This window comes from Acinonyx jubatus, chromosome A1 (assembly GCF_027475565.1).
Source record: "Acinonyx jubatus isolate Ajub_Pintada_27869175 chromosome A1, VMU_Ajub_asm_v1.0, whole genome shotgun sequence".
In the NCBI taxonomy this organism is placed as follows: domain Eukaryota; kingdom Metazoa; phylum Chordata; class Mammalia; order Carnivora; family Felidae; genus Acinonyx; species Acinonyx jubatus.
The window spans coordinates 82,164,581-82,183,498 of NC_069380.1; the positions used below are offsets into that span (position 1 = coordinate 82,164,581).

The 18,918-nt window shown below is 32.6% G+C and overlaps 1 protein-coding gene across 1 annotated transcript; it reads left to right on the forward strand.

Annotated features, from left to right (window-relative positions):
• Positions 1-2,771: 2,771 nt before the first annotated feature.
• LOC106975056 (olfactory receptor 2M2-like) lies at positions 2,772-3,847 on the forward strand. The gene has a single exon (XM_015072343.2). The coding sequence runs from the start codon at positions 2,772-2,774 to the stop codon at positions 3,720-3,722; it is 951 nt and encodes a 316-aa protein (XP_014927829.1). The 3' UTR covers positions 3,723-3,847.
• The last annotated feature ends 15,071 nt before the right edge of the window (positions 3,848-18,918 follow it).

Here is an 18,918-nt window from a genome sequence, read left to right on the forward strand (position 1 = left end):
CCAAAGGGCACCTGGGTATCTCAGTCGGTTAAGTGACTGACTTCAGCTCAGGTCATGATCTCATGGCTTGTGAGTTTGAGCCCTGTGTTGGGCTCTGTGCTGACAACTCAGAGCCTGGAGACTGTTTCAGATTCTGTGTCTCTCCTTCTCTATCTCTGTCTCTCCCTTTCTAGTGCTCTGTCTCTCTCAAAAATAAACTTAAAAAATAATAATTTAGCAGCAAAAAATACAAAACAAAACAAAAAAAACCAACATAATTTAGCAGCATGCAATATGTTGTAAATGTTTGCATGGAATATATGGTAATCTAGCTTTTGCTAGACATTAATACAAAATAGGTAACTGATTGCTTCACTTATGTCCCTGTGGCCTACCTAGATCATTCAAACTTTAAGTCTGAAAACACATGCTGAGCTGTTAAAGTTCGATGTAGAGTTAAAAAAAAAAATACAACACATGGGCTTCTGGGTGGCTCAGTCGGTTAAATGACTGACACTTAGTTTTCACTCGGGTCATGATCTCACAGTTTCATGAGTCAGGCTCTGTGCTGGCAGTGCAGAGCCTGCTTGGGATTGTCTCTCTCCCTCTCTTTTTCTGCCCCTCCCCTGCTCATGCAAACAAAACATTAAAACAATGTATAATAATATCATGCTTTAAATTAAAAATGTTCTCAAATAAAATATGCATTTTTAGTAAATTTGGCAGAACCACGTGGCAATTTTTCATTTTCCAAACCCTGGAACTAAAACGTCTAGCAAGCTTCTCAAAATGACTCCCAGAAGAAGGAAAGCCCATACATTAGAAAGAAAGAAGTCAATGCCTTGATTACTGAATACAGCAGCAAGAGAAAAAGAAATGAGTGTGAAAATAGAAAATAAAATATATGCTATTGTCTAGGCAAAGAAATTCCCTGGAAGAGTCTTGCTAAGGAAATGGAAATGATTATCCTTTTTTGTTGTGTATTTGTTTATTTAGGGAGAGAGAGAGAGTGAGAGAGAGGGGAAGGGGCAGAAAGAGAGAGACAGGGAGAGAGAGATACCTCATGACATGGGGCTCAATCTCAGGACTATGAGCTTATGACCTGAACTGAAATCAAAAGTCAGATGTTTAACCAACTGAGCCACCCAGCCACCCAAGAAGTGAATAATTTTGTACAAACAAAAATGGTCTAAAAATAAAGTAAGGGCCATATCCTTTTTCTTCAATAGTATTTATTTAAAAAGTACTTATATGTCACAAACTGTATTCAAAGTGATGTTGTACATCATAAATGTGATCTCATTTGCCTTAATAGCACCCTACAATGCCAATATTAACAAATATCAAAATTTACTAAGTGGAAAATGAGGTTTGGATAAATTAACTATCTAAGGTTACACAGAAAAATAATCTGTTTGAGTCTTTTTTATTATTACTTTTTAATATGAAATTTATTATCAAATTGGTTTCCATACAACACCCAGTGCTCTTCCCAACAGGTGCCCTACTCAGTGCCCATTGCTCACTTTCCCCTCCCTTCCACTACCCATCTACCCTCAGTTTATTCTCAGTCTTTAAGAGTCTCTTATGGTTTGGCTCCCTCCCTCTCTAACTTTTTTTTTCCCCCTTCCCTTCCCCCATGGTCTTCTGTCAAGTTTCTCAGTATCCACATAGGAGTGAAAACATATGGAAACTGTCCTTCTCTGTATGACTTATTTCACTTAGCATAACAATCTCCAGTTCCATCCACATTGCTACAAAAGGCTATATTTCATTCTTTGTCATTGCCAAGTAGTATTCCATTGTATATATAAACCACAACTTCTTTATCCATTCATCAGTGTGAGTCTTTTGAATTATGCTCTTTAACTATGTGCTAACCTGCTTCTCCAGTAAAGTGACCTATACCAGAATATTTCATGGGTACACCTCATTTTAAGAGGTGGAGTAAGAGATGGGCATATTGGTGAGGAACTACTTCCACTACAACTTACCATTATTAGCAATAAGTATTATTTAAGGTACTTCTAACCCTTGATTTCTCAATGTCTTCTGTTTACTTGGTATTTGACTAATTCCATATAATTTCCACTAGTACATGATTCCCTGTACACTTTGGTAAACAGAATTTTTATTAGTATTATAGTGTGATATGTTAAATTCTATGAAAAAATGTGATGGAAAATCTCATTGACTTCTCAGCAATTCATGAGTTTTCTTATGACTCAGTGTATTTCTGAATAATCCATATTACAGTTTAGTTAACTAGTTGCTAAAATTAGATTATATGCCTCTTTGGAAACCTCCTATGTTCTTTTTTAAAAATGTTTATTTATTATTGAGAGACAGAGAGAAAGACAGAACATGAACATGGGAGGGGCAGAGACAGGAGGAGACACAGAATCCGAAGCAGGCTCCAGGCTCTGAAGCTGTCAGCATAGAGCCTGGCATGGGGCTCAAACTCACAAACTGCAAGATCATGGCCTGTGCCAAAGTCGGATGCTCAACTGACTGAGCCACCCAGGCACCCAGGAAACCTCCTAAGTTCTAATGAAAAAACTTACTGTGTGTTGTGTATGTGCTTTATATTTAAAAATCGCATCAGGCTAACAATAAACGTTAATATTCCTAGTATATAAATTTATAAAAAGTTATACTCAGCAAAATTATTTTTTAATATAGAGAGACAATATCATGGATGTGCTGATGTAAGCTAGAAGTCCTTGATATTTCTGTGATACAGTACTGAGCACTGTTCACATGTTATATTGTCTACAGTGAATATATTTATCATGGCATGGGAGAATCAGACTTTCAACTTTGACTTTATCCTCCTGGGAATCTTCAATCACAGTTCTACCCACATCTTCCTCTTCTCTCTGGTCTTGGGAATCTTTACATTTGCCATCATGGGAAACACTGTCATGATTCTCTTCATCTACCTGGACAACCAGCTCCACACCCCCATGTACTTCCTCCTCAGCCAACTCTCCCTCATGGACCTCATGCTCATCTGCACCACTGTACCCAAGATGGCCTTCAACTACTTGTCTGGCAGGAAGTGCATCTCTCTAGCTGGGTGTGGAACCCAGATATTTTTATATGTGTCTCTGCTTGGAGCGGAATGTTTCCTGTTGGCTGTAATGGCCTATGACCGTTATGTTGCCATTTACCACCCATTAAGATACTCAATTCTCATGAACCAGAAAATCTGTCATCTTATGGTCCTTTCTTCCTGGATTGTTGGCTCTCTTGATGGTATAATTGTTGTTGCAGTCGCACTATCCTTCCCATATTGTGGTGCCCGGGAAATACCTCACTTTTTCTGTGATGTCCCTGCCCTTCTCACTCTCTCATGCACTAATACATTGCTATTTGAAAGGTTAATGTTTATTTGCTGTGTAATTATGCTTCTTTTCCCTGTAACAGTAATTATTGCTTCCTACCTTCAGGTCATTGTAGCTGTCATTCAAATGGGGTCTGGGGAAGGCCGCCAAAGAGCTTTTGCTACCTGTTCCTCTCACCTCATGGTGGTAGGAATGTATTATGGAGCAGCCATGTTCATATACATGAGGCCTGTTTCTGACCATTCCCCCACCCAGGACAAGATGGTGTCAGCCTTTTATACCATCCTTACTCCTATGCTGAATCCCCTCATCTATAGCCTCCGCAACAAGGAAGTGGCCAGAGGATTAATGAAGGTGTTAGGGAGGGGAAGTCTACAGAGCAAATTGCCTAATTAACCATATTCTGTATTCTTTAGTTTATGGTGAATTGATGTATTCAACTGATACAATTCTATACCCAATATTTACACACTTTTGTATCAAAAGTTTCATAGACAAGCCCACAAGATTTAGAAAGTGAAAAACTGACTGCATGCTTTTTGTTCAAATATTATATTCCTTTTGTTATGGAACTATCAAATTATGGTCATAAGTAAATATTTACTGTAAGATAACATGCACAATTGTACATTCTGTTTTATAAGTTAATAAATGAGAAGTATTTGCTGTCCATCACAGTACTACATAATGCCATGATAAAACAGGGCACTATTAGCATTCTTTTTTTAACATATAGTAATTTTACATTTGGCTAATCAAAATATTATCCTGAGTCAAATATCATTCTTTAAATTGATTAGTTTGTTAAAATGAATAATCAGGTTAATTATATACCAAGTTATAGCTTTATTAGATTATTATAAGAACTAACATGCTTTACCTAGATAGAGAAAAGAGGCATTAGATTGATGATTAGGTCTATGGAATCTACATTGTAATGGACAGTGTTCTCTCTCAGGATATCAGAGGATTAGGGAGCTCCTATTTATTTCCTTTTTCTACATAAGTCAGCCTTTTACATGGGAGACTGACATGTGAATCCTCAAAGTCTGGTCTTTTCATCCTTAAATGTCTTGATCACTATAAGGGTTGTATGTTATAATTATATGGAAAAGTGATCAATTTTGTAAACAGAAAATTTTAGGTTTACTGAAGGTCTGAATTTTTTTAATAAATCACATGTCATATGTGTGACATCACTATAGATAGTGGTGTAATGATATATATGAAATTCACTGTAGTTCTGGGTATTCTTCTGTTTTGTTAGAAACAACCACTACGGCTAGTCTGAATTTTTCTGTTTTCTTAAAACTCTGTTGTAACTGAATTAGTTTTCTTTTTCTGCATGACAAATGAACACAAACACAGTACCTCTAAATAATAATTATTAATTCCTAGTATATATGGGTAGGAATGCTTGCATTGCTAACCTGGGTATTCTTCTTAAGGTGTCACAAGGTAGTAATCCATGAGTCAACTGAGACTGCAGTTATATCTAAGGCTCAGCCTCATCTTTCAAGTCCATATAGTTGTTGAAATAATTAATTTCTTTGTACCCGAATAACTCATTATCTTACTTCTTCAATTCAGCAGGAGAGGCTGTGACTTAAGGGAAAGTCTAAGTCCTTTTGTAAAGGTCTACCAACTGGTTAAGACAAGCCAACACAAGACACTCTACCTTACATAATTTGAAGTCAATTGATTTGGGATCTTAATTACATTTGCACATTAACCTCACTCTCTCCAAATAGAATAACGTAAACATAGGAGCAACATCAGGAGAAATAAATCATGGGGAAAGTTTAGGTTTCTGTCTACCACACACACCCACATAACTTATAGACTCCTATTTACAAAAAGGAATGAAAGGGCAATTTCAATAAATTTTCCTGTCAGTGATATGAGAAAATATTGGTTATATCCTAATGACTGAATTATTTAACTTTAGAAATTATTTTATGGAGTCTGGTGTTGAGTGTTCTTTTAAAGGTAAAAGCCTAGGAGTGCAAAAGTACTTGTTATTGAGATTGAGTAGGGAAAGTGTCTTAAAATTTTTCACTTATACCTGCTGGAAGGAGGTCTTAAAAGAGCCTCTGATAAAGAGAATTAGAAAGTAACATGCCACCAGAACTGGGAAGGCAAATATGTCAGAGCATGACCAGACAATAAGTCTCAAATCCTTGGCTCCAACTTGCTGTGCACCAAGTCTACAGTGAGGAGGCCAGTCTTTTCTTTGTATTGTGTTTAGTATATCATATTTCCCTCAAACACAGATTTACCATTATTAAAGAAATATTTGACATCAAATATTGTTGACTGACTTGGGAGTTGAAGATAGGGCAGGAAAGGAGTGCATTCCCTACTGTGAAATGGGAAAATATTCCCAGAGTAACATGTATCACCTCATTCTTCCTATTAATGACTTAAAAACAAAGCTTCTAGGAAGAACATAATATGATCTATAGCCATGCATTTTCTAAGACGAAAAGAGTGTTAAAATTTTATGTATTCAGGCCAACCTTACAAACGTTGGTAGGGATATGATGTAAAGGTTTCCACTGTAGCAAAGTTCTCATGAACATCAGGTAGATTTCTAATTTACCTATTTTACTTTGTATAGAATTTAAAGGTAACATTTTTATGTCTTTTTTTTTTTTTGTAAAAAGTATATGCAGTATTGTGGAGAAATAGTCATTTTTTTCTTGGTAGAACTGTGAGTTACTAAAATCTTTCAGGAAGGCAATTTAGCTTTATTCATCCAGCTATGTAATTGTATTGCATTCATCCAGATATGCAAAGTAATAATAATAATTAGTCGTCAAATATTTATACAAAAGTAAGGCAAGGAGAAAAGGTAAAAACCATATGTATGGCCTGTTGTATAAAGGTTAAATACTACACAAACTAATGGATCAATTTCTATTTACATTGTGTACTTCATACTTTCTAAATAATAGAATATGTGTGTCTGAGAGTAATTGGTTTTAATTCTGTTTTCAATTTAAAAATAGAAAAATTTTGGAACACCTGTCTGGCTAAGTCAGCTGACCATCTGACTCTTGACTTTGGCTCATATCATCTCATAGTCATGAGATCTAGCCCTGCCTTGGGCTCCATGCTAGGCATTGAATCTGCTCAAGATTCTCTCTCTCTCTCTCTCTCTCTCTCTCTCTCTCTCTGTCTCTCTCTCTCTCTCCCTCCCCTCCCCCACCTCAAAAAATACAGAAATCTTGAGATTTCTCATGGCCATTGCATTTATTTATGGATATTAGGTACTATTTTCCCCAAAGTCTTATCAACAAATAAGCAGAGCTATCCACCTTTTTTCACTTGCAGATATATGGGCAATAAAAAGTATGGTTAAGCCAAACCATTTTTCTTCTAATGATTTCCATACTTTGATTTTCTTGGAAAATCACTTTTTTCATACTGGGCAAAATCTGTTTTCTCATCATTAAACACATACATTAACTAGATAAATTTAAGTATCAATGGCCTCCTTTAGTTCTATGTCAATTGAGATGATTTTTTATAATATGCTTGGTTTTCCTACCTCATTTGCTCCTTTTTGCCTTCTATCATCCTTTTTGTTACATCAGTTCCACTTGATCTTTTCTTGTCCTCAGTCCGTCCCAACTTTATTTTTCCCTCCCAACTACCCATTGTCTTTTAGCTGACTACTCCACATTCACAATATGTTGTTCCTCTTTCTGCCTTCATATCTTTGCCCATGCTACCAAAGAAATTCTCATTAAGAAGCATAGACAGATTTTTACAAGGTTGACTTATGGTAAAGTGGTAAAAATACCTTGAAATCAATCTAATAATTTTTAAGTGTTTGTTGGAGGTTTTCAGTCAGGCAATGATGCACACATTAAGAGTTTACTAGTGATTTTCAAGAGTTATATTGTCTAGAGTTGGCATAGTATTTAATTGGTGAAGAAGCTGTATTTAATTGGTGAAGAAAAGTAAAATAAAAGAGAAAATATGAGCGGCATAGTAAATATAGAATAAAGGAAGAATTAGGAGGAATAAGGAAAGAAGGAAAAAGAGGAGGAAGGGATAGAAGCTAATTCCATGGCTGAATATATAGAAGAAGTGAAGAAGGTAATGAGCTTATTTTTAGATGTTATGTTTGAATTTTGTGGGGCACAAAAGAAAAGGTTGCTTAAAATGTAATAGGTTTCAGGTTATAATCTGAGATCATTTGTTTAAAAAGATCATGAAAATTAATGAGAATACTAAAAAAGGTCACATATGAAGGAAAATAATTGTTTCATGGTTAAAGTTCAACATTACATAGAAGAAATATATATATATATATATATATATATATATATATATATATATATATGACCACCTGGGTGGCTGAGTTGTTTAAGCTTCAGACTTTGGCTCAGCTCAGGTTATGATCTTGTGGCTTATGAGTTTGAGCCCTGCACTGGGCTTTGTGCTGACAGCTCAGAGCCTGGAGCTTCTTCCAATTCTGTGTCTCTTTCTCTTTCTCTGCCCCTCCCCCACTCGCGCTGTCTCTCTGTCAAAAATAAATAAACATAAAAAGATATATATATATACACATATATGTATAAACACAAACATATGTATATACAATCCATATGCATATTATATATAATATATATTATGTATATATATATTATATAATATCTTAGAATAATACAGGCTTTAAGAGTAATAAACAAAAACAGAAATCCACAAGGTGTAGGTATAGAAAAAACAGAAATTGACTTATTTAGAATGTAAGTACCTTTTGCTGTGCTATGCAACTAATTGAGGAAAGATCTACATGACCTTGTATATGTCATTAATATTATTTAACCCTCATTACCTCATCTGTACAATTAGGATATTTTTATCTCCTTTACAGGTTTATTTTGATAAACTATAGCACTCAACACATAATAAAGCACCATAATATATTTCATGTTTTATTTTCACAATTTAGAAAATGGCTCCAATTATGGTATGCTTACTTACTTACCTATCTTATGTTTAGTGATTGAATGTATAATTTTATCTTATCAAAATTGTTAATCATTCAATATCAGTGAGTGTGAGCTCATCTTTATATCAGCCAGAAGAAATGTTCTAAAATGTTTATTGAAGAGTTCATGTTTGAAAAATAATAGTGGCTTAAAACACTGACTTATTACAACATAAATATAAAAATTTGGGTGAAGCAACCATCAATTTCAAATATGATTTTAAACATTGTTTTATGCTCAATTCTACAAATATCAAAAATTTGTTTCCTAGTATTTGCTATAGTTGACCAAAAAGCATGCTGCTGTTTTGCTATTTTGGCATTATTATAAGTGGATGGAATTGGGGCACCTGGTTGGCTCAGTCAGTTAAGCATCCAACTTTGGCTCGAGTCATGATCTCACAGTTTTTGAGTTCAAGCCCTGGGTTGGGCTCTGTGCTGATAGCTCAGAGTCTGGATCCTGCTTCAAATTCTGTGTTTCCCTTTCCCTCTGCCCTTCCCCTGATTGTGCTCTCTCTCTCTGTCTTTCTCTGTCTCTCTGTATCTTAAAAATAAATAAACATTAAAAATGTTTAAATTAAAAAATAAGTGGATGGAATTAAATTTATTGGATTTTTTCTATTCATTGATGTAATTATCATTTTTGATGTTCAAATTTTTCCATTTTTGTCTACCATGAGTCTCTTCAATTTGTCTCCTGAGTCTTCACACATGATCCAGGTAATATTAGATATATTTCTTGCTATTCATCTGACACAGTGCAATGAGCCAGTCTTATCTAGCATATTCCCTGCTATACGCCTGACATTAGCTATTTGTCCAATGGTAAATTTAGTCTGAAATTATATCAATCAACTGAAGTCGTCAGGTTACAGGTGCTTTTTTCTGTTGTCCTTGACTTTAGACTTTATGAATGAAAAAAGTGGAAAAATACACAAATAAACATTTTATATTTATGTTCCAAACATTATATTTCAAAATGTTTATATTATGGTTACATACACAAACACATTTTAAATATATAATGTAATTTGTGTGGACTCCTAGTTTAATATGTAATTCTATCCTAAAAATAAGTAAAATGAGTAACAAAGAAAAAATCAACATCTCTTAGCTTTGTTGTATAATGCAGGTCACTAGGCAAATTAGTGTATCAAAAATTGAAGAGTAAGCAGCGCCTGGGTGCCTCAGTCGGTTGAGCATCTGGCTTCCTCTCAGGTCATGATCTCATGGTTTGTGAGTTCAAGCCCCATCCCAGGTTCTGTTCTGAAAGCTCAGAGCTTGGAGCCTGCTTCAGATTCTGTGTCTTCCTCTCTCTACCTCTCTCTGCCTCTCTCTCTCTCTCTCAAATAAGTAAACATTATAAAACAATTGAAGAGTAAAATAAATGGATACAGAAAATGATAAGCTGCCTGTGCAGAAAACTCCATGGAAACCAGGGTTGAAACCTCTGAGGAAAAGAGTACTGAACTCCTTTTATCCAGTGTTATATCTAGTCTTGAACAAAAATTATAAGGCATATGAAGAGCCACAAAACAGCTTGAGGAGACAAAACAAGCCCTAAAATCTGACTTACATATGGCAAGGATGTTGTAATTTTCAGACTAGGAATTTGAAATACCTATGGTTAAAATGCTCAATGCACTGATGGGAAAGAAAACATATATAAAATGTAAGAATAGATTCTAACTTAAGCAGTAGATGAGCATTCTAACAAAGAATAAATGCTAGAGATAAAAAACACTGTAACATAAATAAAAATGCCTTCGATGGGCTCATTAGTGTAATGAGCATGGATGTAGAACTGTAAGATTGAGGATGTGCCAACAGAAACTAAAAATGATTGAAACAAACAGACACAAGAAACAGGCAAAATAAAAATGTGTAACATGCACATAATTGTAACAGCAGAAGGGGAAGAATGAACAGAAGAAATATCCAAAACAATAATGACTGAGAATTGCCTCTAAATTAGTGGCAGCCACCAAATCACAATCCAGGAAGCTCAGAGAATACCAAACAGGATAAATGTAAAACAACAACAGCAACAACATGAACAACAAAAGCAAGCCTATATCTAGGCTTACAATTTTCAAACTTCAAAAATAAAAGATAAGGAATAAATCTTTCAAGAAGCCAAGGTGGGTGAGGAATATAGATTTACTCTATAGATGTAAAATATAATGACATTTGACTTCTCAGGAAAAAATGCAAGGAAGAAAATCATGGAGTGAAATATTTAAATTTTTGAAAGAAAAAATGTAATTCCAGAATTACGACATTTGGAAAATTGTCTTTCAAAAATGAAAAGAAATACTTTCTCAGACAAAAGCTGTGGGCATTTGTTACTAGTACACGCCTTTCAAGAAATATTGAAAGTCACTATTCAGAAAGAAGAAACAACATACAGATAATAAACTTAGATCAACATAAAGAAAAGAGGGTCGCCTGTGTGGCTTAGTCGGTTGTGTCTAACACTTGATTTAGGCTCACATCATTATCTCCCATGTGGTGAGATTGAGACTTACATTAGGCTTTGCACTGCACATGGAGCATTAAACCTGCTTAGGATTCTCTTTCTTCCTCTCCCTATCTCTATCCCTCCCCTGCTCTCTCTCTCTCAAAATAAATAAATAAACATAAAAAAAGAAAAGAACTAAGAAAAGACATAAATTAAGGTAAAAGAAAGATTTGTATTTGATCCAACATGTTTGAATTATTAGCAAACATAGTTTTGATAATTATAGATTATCCATAAGAGAAATTCATGATAACAGTGGTACAAGGATGAGGAGGAAAAATACTTGGCTATTAAGGTAAATGAAGTATTGGTGAGGATATATATTGTAATCTTAAAGTGGATTTAAGAGTATTGTAATTGTATACTGCAGACTCTAGGGAAATAAAAAAATTAAAAAAAATGTATAATTTGCTTCAAAGGAGAAAAATGGAGTCACACATAATTCTCAATTGAAAAAAAGGTAGAATAAATATACAAGACAAAAATAAGAAAAAGAGTAAGGAAAACAAAAAGTAACACATAAGTAGATATTAATCCAAATATATCAATACTTTCTTTAAATATAAGTTGTCTAAATACACCAACTGAAAAATATTGATTGTCAGAGTGGATCAAAAAATGCACTCTATATTATATGTTGTCTACAAGAGACACACATTAAAAGTAAAGATGAATTATATGTATATAAATATACATATAAATTAAAATGAAAAGGGATGGAGAAAAATGCACCATGTCAACAATAATCAATGCTGGAGTACTTATATCAATTTCAGGCAAAGGAAATTTCAAAGAAAGGAAAGTTATCAGAGACAAAGAGTCACATTACCTATGACAAAATGATCAATTTACAAGAAGACATAATAACCCTTAACGTGTATGCACCTCACAAAGTATCATTATATGTGAGGCAAAAACTGATAAAACTGCAAGGAAGCATAAATGAATATACTATTATAGTTAGAGACTTCAAATCCTTCTATCAGAAATGGACAGATCTAGCAAGCAGAACAATTAGTAAAAGCATAGTTAAACATGAAAGCACTATCAATTAACTGAATATAATAGATATCTATGAAATGCTTTACTCAAAAAAAGCAGAGAATGAAGTTTTTTCAAGCTCACATGAACATTCACCAACATAGACCACATTCTGAGCCATTCAACTATTTAGAAAAACACACATTATTCAATTTCTGCTCTCAGAGCACAATGAAATTAAATTAGGAATCAATAAAAGAAATAAAGCTGAAAACCCCCAATGTGTGAAGATTAAAAAACACACTTTGTAATAACACATGAATCAAAGGAAAAAAATTCGAAATAAATCAAAAATAGTTTTAACCAAATGAAAATGAAAACACTTATCAAAATTTGTGGGCTACAGTAAAAGCATTTCTTAAAGGAAATCTTTAACTTTTAACTCATATATTGAAAAGGAAGAAAATTCTAATAATCTAACCTTCTACTTTAGGAAACTGGAAAAAGTAGACAAATTAGATCTAAATTAATCAGAAAAAAATAGAGAAGAAATTAATGAAATTTAAAACAGGAAATAAATAGAGAAAATCAGCAAAAGCAGGAATTGATTATTTGGAAAAAAAAAAGAGTAAAACCAACAAGCTTCTAACCAAGCTAACTAATAAAAAAAGAGAGAGATAAAAGCCAAATTACAATATGAGACATGCAAGAAACTTTACTACAGATTCAATGCACATTAAAAAGATAATATAGTAATACTATTAAAAATTTTATGCCAAGAGCTTTGATAACCTAGGTGAAATAAACAAATTTCTTTAATGAACATTGTGTCATAACTCACACAAGGACAGACAATTTGAATAGGTCTATATATATTAAATAATTTGAATCACTAATTAATAACTTCCCAACTTAGAAAGCAACAACCTAGATTTGGTTTAATGATACATTCTACTAAACATTTAAGGAAGAAGTTAAGCTGCTAATTCTATTCAGTCACCTCCAGCCTACAGAAGCAGAGAAAGTACTTCATAATTCATTCTATGTGGTCAGAATTTCCCTAATGCTAGAATCATATAAAAAATTTCAAGAAAAGAAAGATATAGACCAATATCTCTCATGAATATTTTTTCTCAATAAAATACAATCAAATGCAATTCAACAATGTTTAAACTTAACTATGCATCATGACCTAGTGGGATTTAGTTCATGCATGTAAGTCTGGTTCAACATTCAAATATAAATATGATTCATCACATTAACAAACTAAAGAACAATAATATAATCATATAAATATATGCAGAAAAAGTTTGATAAAATCAAGAACCTACATGATAAAATCTCTTAGCTAAATGGGGATACAGAAGAATTCTCTCAACTTGTAAAGAAGATCTACAAAACACCTACAACTAACATAATACTTGGTGGTGAGAAATTAGTATCATTTCTATTAACATCAGAAAAAGAATATCCCTTTTCACTACTCTCACTCAACATTGAATTAGTAGTCATACCCAGTGAACTAAGACAAGAAAGGGAAATAAAAGAATACAAATTTGGAAATAGAAATAAAACTACATTTGTTCATGAGGACATTATTTCTGTAGAAAATAACAAAGAATCAACTGAAAATATCCTCCTGGAACTAATAAGGAATTATAGCAAAGTTACATGTAAATATACAAAAATTCATTGTTTTCTTATATACTAGCATTGAACAATTGTTACTTAAAATTAAAAACACATTACCATTTGTATTAGCACCATCCAAAATAAAATACTTCGGTATAAATCTAACAAAGGCTTATATGAAGAAACTAGAAAATTCTGATGGGATATACAAAAGAAAGAAAAAAAAAACACTAAGTAAATGGAGAGATATCCTGTGTTCATGGATAGGAAGATCTAAAATTGTCAAGATGCTAGTTTTTGGTTTTGTTTTTGTTTTGCTTTTTTCAAGTTGAACATATTCAATGTCATTTCATTCAAAATCCCTGGAGTTATTTTGCGTATATCAACATTTATTAAAGTTTATATGGAAGGCAAAGAATCTAGAAAGGCAAAAGTGTTAAATGAGAAAAACAAAGTTAGAAGGCTGACACTATCCAATCTCAAGTTGTACTATAAAACTAAAGTAATCAAGGCAGTGTTATATTTGCAAAATAGAGACAGATATGCAGCAATAGACAGAAATAGACACTCACAAGCAAGCGACTGTTTTTGACAAAGGAAAAAAGCAATACAAGGGAAAAATATGATCTTCTTAATAAATACTGTTGCAACAAATAAACATTCACATGTTGAAAAATGCATCTAGACAGAGACTTAACATTCTTCATGAAAATTACCACAAAATGGATCATTGATTTCAATGCAAGACACAAATCCTTAACTCTCCAAGGAGAAAAACAAATTTTGATTTTTTTTAACTGTATATACAACATAGACTCCAGATTTGTTAAAGATTTAAATATGGTATGCAAAGCTATAGACTTATTTGAACATAATATAAAATCACCTTTCATATAAAGATAAATAAAACAATTTATATGAAAATTCATATAAATGTAATTTATTCACTTAAAGATTTAGACTATTCATCTAGAAAAACTCATGCAAAACTAACACACTGAGACATAGTGAAAGATAATATTTTCCAAGAATAAAATGAACAAACTAATAAAAAATAAAATATTCAAAAACACTACACATTAAAAATTTATGAAACAAAACAAAATGACACTTATGTGCAAAGATACATAGTTTCATTAATATTCAGACAAATGGAAATTTAACAATGATAAAATATTACTTTTTACTCAACAGGAAAATTTCAACATGGATGGAACTAGAGTACATTATGCTAAGCAAAATAAGTCAGACATAGAAAGGCACATATAATTTCACTCATGTGGAATTTAAGAAACACAACAGACGGACATAGGGAAAGGGAAAGAAAAATAAGGTAAAAAGAGAGGGAGGCAAACCATAAGAGTCTCTTAAATACAGAGAACAAACTAACAGTTGCTGGAGGGGAGGTGGGTGGGGCAAAGGGTTATATGGGTGATGGACATTAAGGAGGGTACTTTTAGAGATGAGCAATGGGCATCATTTGTAAGAGATAAATCACATGGTACTACTTCTGAAACCAAGACTACAGTGCATATTAAATAATTTGAAGTTAATTTTTTTTAAAAATAGGAAAATGTCAAAAGGTAGATAATACTAAATAATAACAAGGATGTGAATAAATTAAAAGGTTCAGAACTGCATTTGAAAACGTTCTGATTTGGCAATATAGAGAGTAATATTCTGCTTCCTAGTTAATTTATATTTGCATATAAAGTAGAAATTAACAATTTTGTTTGTGGCTATTAATAATGAATACACTCTGGTTATGACAGAGATTAGGAAATCATTCAAATAGTTTACAAACTATTTAATTATGAACAACTGTCTTCTGAATATGTGACTTCATATGTGATGGAAACACAAAAATATTCATTTTATTATGTTAAAATTTGGATTCCAGCAGTTTGGAGATAACATTGTTGTTCAAAGTCTTCAGGAAACCATATCTACTTCAATTATAACATAAATAACAACAGTTTGGGGAAAAATAAATAATTCTAAAATTAATATGGAAAATGAAGTAAAAAAGCATATGTAATAAACATAAAAAAAGAATAATGACAAAAGATGATGTCATCAGTGACATAAATGTTTTTAGACATAGAAATCTAAACCAAGCAATACTCTAATTAAAAAAAAAAAAAGGAATTTACATAAGAGATCCAGAATCAGAATATAGAATATGGGAATTTGAAAATGGTATTAGATGGCATTATCAATCAGTATAGAAGAGAATTAAACCCAAGATATTATTGTATGAAAACTGGATATATATATTAAATAATATTTATTTTTTGTTTTATAAAAATAAAGTAACAGTAATTCATTTTTTAAATAAAATTCTTTGAAAAGAGATAAAAATACCAATAAACATGAGACAACTACACAAATTGGTAAAGAAAATGTATATCAACATAAGAGTGAGGAGCCATTTCTTACAAAAAAAGCTTACAATTTTTTTTAAACGAAGCAATATAAAATGATTTTGAGAAATGATGAAACAAATTTCTCCATTTACATAGGTATTGAGTTCATAAAGTAGTCCATTAATTTTTACACGCAATTAAGACGACACAGAAGAAATGCTCAACATCATTTGTCAACACGGAAATACAAATCAAAACTACAATGATATATCACCTCATTGGCGATAAAAGCTAAAATTAACAACACAGGAAACAACAGATATTGTTGAAGATGTAGAGAAAGGAGAAACCTCCTGTACTGTTGGTGGGAATGCAAACTGGCACAGTTACTGTGTAACACATATGGTGTTTTCTTAAAAAGTTAAATTAGAACTATCCTAAGATCCAGCAATTTCACCACTAGGTATTTACCCAAAGGATACAAAAATACTGATTCAAGGGATACATGTACCCTGATGTTTATAGCAGCATTATTGACAATAACTAAATTATGCAAAGTGTCCAAATATCCATCAACAGACATTTACCCTCCAAAATATTGTTCCTACATAACAACTAAGGAAACAATGTGTTTAACAAAATGTTACATGCTTAAATGGTTTAAACAAACAGTAGATTAACTGAAGGATGAAGGTTCAGAATATGACAGAGTGAATATAAGGCAAGGAAAGGATATCAAAGTAAATATAAATGGTTGGCATTTGGAAATCTGTAATTTCAGAGAAGAAAATATATTGCTGGAAAATACACAAATAGAGTCATTATAGGTATGAATATATGAGAAAGACATGTCCAAAAGTCTTAGGATATCAAAATATTTTATGAAGAGAAAATTAACTCAGTATATTTGAGGATGATAAGAAACTGTAGTAGAATCAGAAAAAGAGTAACCACAAATTGCAAGCTTTCAAAGAATCATTTGTAACAGTGCTGAAATCTTAAGCATAGGAATCTCAAGTTGAATGAGTTATTGGTGAACTTTAACAGAACTCTATTTAGAATTCTAAGGCCAGAACACACAATGTGGAATGTATATATTTTATTTGAAAATAGAAAGTCAACTGCCTATTTATTCCTTAACATTATTCAGTTAATTGAAAGTTTGAAAATATGAGAGATTAGAAAAATGATTGAAAATGTCATAATTAGCATATGGAGAAATCAGGAGACAGAGAAAAAATATCAATCAAGGTGACAGGCCCTTGAATTTGATCTTAAATATCAATAAAACTCATATTTTCAAATTGAAAACTAATTACATATGAAGTTCTAAGAGAAAAAGTGGATGCTAACATAAAATACTATAATTGAAGAAAAGGGACTGAATTCCCTAGAGGGATTATGAAGTTAAATCACAGATGACTTACTAAAATTGTGTTGCATAGATTTCCCCTGGAACTTAAAAAAGTTTTCAGTTATTCTGTGTGTAGTATCTTCTTGAGAACACCTAGAAAGTAAGCCTGAGAGAGAGTGTACATTCCAAAACATATAAGGTACTCTGGAGTTCAATCAAAGGGAATCAAAGTTTATTCAAAAGCAGTATGTATCATAAATTTTGATATTTTGAAGCTTTTAAGTAGGGAAGCACTTCATGTTGATCTGCAACTTACCCCCTTTATATTCTCTGTAAAATAAATGTGTTTTTTTTTAAATATTTATCCCAGGTATTTTGAAGATTAAATTAAATATACCTGTGAAGATGTTAAAAATGTAAGGTATTATTCAAAACAGTGTTTAAAATGCTAAACTGAGAATCATTGCAAAAGTCTACCTTTTTAACATTTTTTTAATGTTTTTATTTATTTTTGAGACAGACAGAGACAGAGCTTGAGCAGCGGAGGGACAGAGAGAGAGGGAGACACAGAATCCGAAGCAGGCTCCAGGCTCTGAGCTGTCAGCACAGAGCCCAATCACGGGGCTGGAACTCACAGACTGTGAGATCATGAGCTGAGCCAAGTTGGATGTTCAACGGACTGAGCTACCCAGGCGCCCCACAAGAGTCTACCTTTTATCTATTCTATTTATTCTTGCTTTCAATCACTGCGAGGATAATATGGCCTTCGTTCAGTTGGATTAAACACATATAAAATAAGCATATAGGTTATCAATGTGGAACCAACAATTTAGTAAGAAAAACAGAATATTTTCAAAAATGTCAAAGGGAGCAGTAGTGGAGATTATTGCAAATTAGGGGGAAAGAGGAGTGACAAGAAAGTAAGTAATGATGGTAATTTGTTCATCTGATGATTTCATGCAGTGATACATGTATTTTGATGTGGATCTTTAAAGAATTAATTAATTGTACTTTATAAAATCCCTGAGAATTAAAACAAAATCTTAGAGACATTAGTTAACCTGTAAAGTGACATAGGAGTTGGTGGTAGAGAAAGACTGTTAACTCACACTTGTCTGATCTAAAGGTCCATAAAATTTCCTTTACATAAAACAGAGGTAGATGCCATACATCTTCTGAAAGTTTTGTATATGCAGATCTTGCTAGCTATTGAATGAAGAGGCATGGAACAAGATAGCCTTGTGTTCGAATTTGAGGGGATTTGTGAATTACAAAGGTAAAAGATTGCAGAAAAGCAGACATTCAAGTTGTAGACACTTCCTAAGAGACCTAAGCTCATATTTATCTCAGTTGTATCTTTGGAATCTGTAAGTAGAAAAATGCATACAGTTAGGGGAAGTAGAAAAAAGATATCTTGAAATAGAGGTTTGAATGACTTTCTGCAATATCTCAAAACAAGTTCAGCATGGATATGAAAATCTGCTATGCAGATAATTTGAGCCATTTGAGAATTGAAACTTTAAGAGGAGTGAAGAGGAGAATCCAGTATTCTTTGTAAAATCCAAAATTATTGTGCTGGGTGCAGAAAAGAATAGAAAGCTAGTTTGATCTGTAATATTGGGGTATTAGAAGGGCTTATAAATACTGATAAGCACTTCCAAAAGGCATCACCAATCATTTTTGAGAAATGTAACTTGAATTTTTTATATATAAGCAGGGGATGGATTTAGGTGAAT

Coding starts and splice junctions, on each gene's coding strand:
- LOC106975056 (XM_015072343.2), top strand. CDS start 2,772: ATGGCATGGGAGAATCAGACTTTCAACTTTGACTTTATCCTCCTGGGA.